General features: G+C 37.8%; 1 protein-coding gene across 1 annotated transcript; it reads right to left on the reverse strand.

The window, feature by feature from the left end:
- Nucleotides 1–455: 455 nt before the first annotated feature.
- On the reverse strand, nucleotides 456–3,862 carry LOC104107817 (protein N-terminal and lysine N-methyltransferase efm7). Its single transcript, XM_009616718.4, has 7 exons — nucleotides 3,725–3,862; nucleotides 3,572–3,630; nucleotides 2,452–2,585; nucleotides 1,578–1,723; nucleotides 1,324–1,395; nucleotides 1,082–1,183; nucleotides 456–989 (listed from the first exon to the last, which is right to left on the reverse strand). The coding sequence occupies exons 1-7, from the start codon at nucleotides 3,774–3,776 to the stop codon at nucleotides 814–816; spliced, it is 741 nt and encodes a 246-aa protein (XP_009615013.1). The 5' UTR covers nucleotides 3,777–3,862; the 3' UTR covers nucleotides 456–813.
- Nucleotides 3,863–4,499: the final 637 nt, after the last annotated feature.

The following is a 4,499-nucleotide window of genomic DNA, read 5'->3' on the forward strand; positions in this document are numbered from 1 at the left end:
ACTTATTTCTTTTCAATTTAATTTTAAAGGACCAAGCTTTTGGTCGGAAATTAATAAAGTCGACAATAAGGGAAGACAAAGAAGTTGTTTCCAATAGACCTTATGCTTTCCTGAGCCGAGGGTCTATTAGAAACAACCTCTCTATCTTCACAAGGTAGGGGTAAGGTCTGCGTATACACTACCCACCTCAGATCTCACCATGTAGAATTATACCGGGTATGTTGTTGTTTAATAAGGGACAAGATATATGGAGTAGCATTATTTACCTGCATATTTTCCCCGGCCTCAGGACAAGCTTTTATTTTTCTTTTAGTGATAGCAACAGAAATTCAATTTTTGTACCGCAGGGCATGTGATCCTCTATGTCAAGTATTTGGACTATAAACATGGATTAGTCCTTTTAGTTAATGTAAATTAAGCTGCTCAGAATTTAGCAAAAAAGCATGGAGAAAAAATGCATGAAAAGATCTGCATAAGATACATTAGAATAACAATACTTCCAACAAGCAACAACCCGGAAACATCAAATGAGCCATATCGGGCTGTGCGTTACATGTCGTAAGGGGACTTACCTCTATACCAGGTGGCTTCACGTGTCCCGAGAAGTACAAACAAAATCCCCATACACCACCCATAAAAAGGGGTATTGCAGAACATGCGCGAGCCCCATCTAACGGAAACATGAAGATATGGCGAAGGGTATAGACCCCTGTGCCCTCACGATGGGGTTAGCCAGCTTTAGAAGAAAGTATCCACAGAACCAAGCATAAAGCTAAACTCAGTTCCATCGCTCTTAAAATTCATTGAATTATCTTATACTGCTTCGATGGCACTCGGTTCTTCGAGCTTAATGCAATACACACGGGATCCCAAATGATTTACTTCAAGACCGGTCTTTTCACATCCTGTGAAAAAGAGTGACTCGTCTTCCTTCCCTATCCTGCGCCTCCAGCTCATTAAGAAAGCTGGCCGAGGCAATGAACATGTATCTGGCCGATAAGTTTTGATAGATCAGGTTAAACAACCTGATTAGTGCTGTATAAGATAAATAGGCAAGCTTTACAAAATGTACAAAACTAACCCTTTTCTTCGTTAGTTCCAGAACCTGTTTCATTAACTTTTGGCTTGTAGGATTTCAAGAGAAAGCATAGGGTCTTTACCAAGTTCTCATATTGTTTCACATCTGCAAGTAGCAAATGAACAAGAAAAAGGAGGGGAAAGGTTAGAAGATATGCACGAGAGATCTGATATATCAAGAGCGCCTAATCCATGTAAACATAAATCCGCTACAGGGTAATAGCAAGCCTGAGGCGAATTACTTACATAGTAGGATATCACTTGCTATTATGAGGTCCCAGTCTGGATCAGCTATCGGAAAAACATCTCCCCATGAATCTGAGAGCAATAATACAATGTCAATTTATTTCTCTGAAGTTTGCTCAAAAGAGCATAGCTTGTACTATATCAGATGAGAAGTTACATGTTTATGGTGTATAGTTTTCTTTCTCCCCAGGGAGGATTTTCATCACAGTTATAAAAAGGGTATATGAATAAACTTCATGGGAGAAAGAACTAACGCCTTATGTGAGGAAGGGCTGGTGAAACGCCGTTCGCCCGACAATTATGTGCTATGTTCTCTTCAACATCAGGATCATCATAGTCCGACGTTGTAATATCAAGTTGAAATGATTTTCTCAAGAAGATGGCCAAAGCTCCAGTTCCACTGTGACAAAAATCAAAAGTTAGCACAAGGAAGGACACAGTAAGAGGAAAAGACACCAATTGACATTTTTAAATTAACGTAATAAATCGTAATTCTTCTCTTCCACTTCCCTCCTTTCAAAATTAGATACACATGAGAGCCAAGAGGGAATAAATAAAGCAAATAAATAGAACTCTTTCAGAGGATAGCATGATAGATGCTAATGAGATTGCAAATTGAATATATGGTACAATATAACTTCACAAACCAGAACCGCAAATCATTTCTAAAACATTCATGAAGCAAAAATATTCCAACAAAGCAGCTACTGCTCAAACTGCACACTTTATACAATTCAGATTGTCATATCGGGATCCTGCTTCATCTTTGATTGTGCTACTGAAGATATAAGGAGTTATCTATTCTCCTTGTACCAAGAAGTGCTTTTACTGAAGTTCTTTATTACTTTGTGAAACTTAGCATTATAACTGAAGGTATCTTAGATGGAATGACACTCGTATAAAAATTGGCTAAGGACGAAAACACGTCATAGAACATTGCTAATATGACAGTCTATAATGAAAAACATTATTTGATTTTGAACAAGGAAGTTTGTTTCTTCTCAAATTTACAAGGAACATTTCAACAGGATTGCAACAAGCTACGACCCTTTAGCAGAGAGAACATTGAAGAACGTCTAATCTTTTAGGATGAGAGGACAACACATTAAATGCTTTTTAAGGTATTACCTGCCGAGCTCAATTATGCGACGCCCTCTAAACCAGGATGTATGTTGCGCAAGCCATTCTGCAAACGCAAAGGTCCCAGGCCAAAGCAAATTAGCATTCAGCTGGTGAAAAGAGAATTCTTGGATGAGCAATTCCTGTGGGCAAGCCAAAGTGTATTAGTTTCCATGCTTAGGAACGCAATAAACAAAATACTCACATATCCCCCCAACACATTTACTTTGGCATAAAGACAAGAAAACAGCAGCATTGTGATAAATCATGGAAACTTAATTTGATTCCCCATAACTTCTGATAAGCAATGGCGGATCTACCTTGTGCATTATGGGTGCTCAAGCACCCATTGTATTTGGAGACAAACACTTATATAGAAAAATTAATAATTATCAAATTAGCACCCAGTCAAAGTAGAGATTTTCAAATTAAAGATAGTTGAGCACCCATAACTTAAAATTTCTGGATCCGCCACTGCTGATAAGTGAAGATTTGGTCAATTAACTGAATACTGATCTCAAACTGTATTTATTTAGCTAGAAGATGGTATCAATGTACAGTAAAAAATAATAACAAAATCGTATATTCTCCCAGGTAATTGTCCAAGGGAACTATACATAATATTGGAAAGATTCCTTAGACTTTTACTTCGCAATTTGCAACCATGATATTCCTTTTAAACCTACAACTAGAGTTGATAACCAGCATGCAACTAAAATTTTCAATGCATAAAACAAAAAGATCACATCTTCATGTAAATATGCACACAGTAAAAAATGACAAGACCAAATTAGTGATTTAACAAATGTACATACATCAATCTTCACCTACATTCACTTTATAGAACTAATACACAAACCCAATAAATCTTCAGAAAGTGGAGAGTCAATCACTAACTATAATGTCAAAATTGATTTTGCTTAGTTAATTCTGGTATTAAAATGAGAATCTTAAAGTTAAATTATTTATAAATATAGAAAGGCGTGTATTCTTTTTTGGGACAGAGTGAGTAACTGCTATACTATACAATTTCTGGGAACCCAAAATACAGAATCAAGAGCTGAGCACAAAACACAAATAATAATAAATTTCGTTGGGGGTATTTATTGAAAAATATGATTGAACTCACCATTCCAGGGAACTGGTGCCTCCTCTCCACATTTTGCTGGGTCTCCGTGTTCTCTTCATCTGCCAAAAAAACCCCCAAATCTCTTTAACTAATATAAAATGAATGCATTTTGAATCCTTTAGGAATATTGTTAGGAAATAGTAAAAGGAGTACCAGAGGAGTTGCCGCCGAAGAGGGAAGAAGGAGAAAACAGAGCAGCATCCATCACTGTGATTGGAAAATTTGGGAAACGAGCAAGACTTGATTATACAATCATTTTTGTTATTATCAGACCTGCCCCTATGTTTTCTGTAAATTACAAATTACCCCTCCCCGGTTCTTTTATTTTTTCTCCAGTAAGCCCTCATTTGTTTGAACTATACCAAGGTACGAATCAACAACAACAAACTCAGTATAATCCTACAAGTAGGGTGTGAGGAAGATAGTGTATACACAGAACTTATCCCTACCTTCAAGAAGGCACAAAGGTTGTTTCTAATAGACCCTTAGGAAAGGTAAAAGGAAGGGCAACAACAAGCACATCAATCAGAAAATTGAAGCAAAAATACAAAACTAACACTAGGTATTGCAATCAGAGAACCGAAATGAAAGTAACAACAAGTAATATGCCGCTTTCTTGGCTTTCACTTTGCCTTGGACCTCACTGCTCCACCACCAATCCCCTTTGCGGCCACCTGATGAGCCATTCGAGACCCCCAATACCTCTTTAGCAGTCTCCCTAATGCAATTCGAAGTCGCGGTCCACATACCACTCACATTCCCACTACTCCTCCATGCCCCCATAGCCAGCAACTTATCCCCCAATTCCTGGGCTCTATCTTTAGTCAAATCTCCCCATTTGATCTTAGGTAGACCATACACAACCCTTTTTCTTTGCTTCCTCATCTACAAGTCCATGATCAGGAGCCTATACAGGGTGGTGAGATTC

The sequence above is a fragment of the Nicotiana tomentosiformis genome, chromosome 2 (assembly GCF_000390325.3).
Source record: "Nicotiana tomentosiformis chromosome 2, ASM39032v3, whole genome shotgun sequence".
In the NCBI taxonomy this organism is placed as follows: Eukaryota; Viridiplantae; Streptophyta; class Magnoliopsida; order Solanales; family Solanaceae; genus Nicotiana; species Nicotiana tomentosiformis.

What these genes read in the sequence shown, in the direction of transcription:
- LOC104107817 (XM_009616718.4), bottom strand. Translation starts at nt 3,776, where the DNA reads ATGGATGCTGCTCTGTTTTCTCCTTCTTCCCTCTTCGGCGGCAACTCC. An exon ending in AGCAAGTGATATCCTACTAT is followed by an intron (nt 1,184 to 1,323) that starts GTAAGTAATTCG and finishes TGCTACTTGCAG; the next exon opens with ATGTGAAACAATATGAGAAC. An exon ending in TGGAACTAACGAAGAAAAGG is followed by an intron (nt 990 to 1,081) that starts GTTAGTTTTGTA and finishes CTTATCGGCCAG; the next exon opens with ATACATGTTCATTGCCTCGG.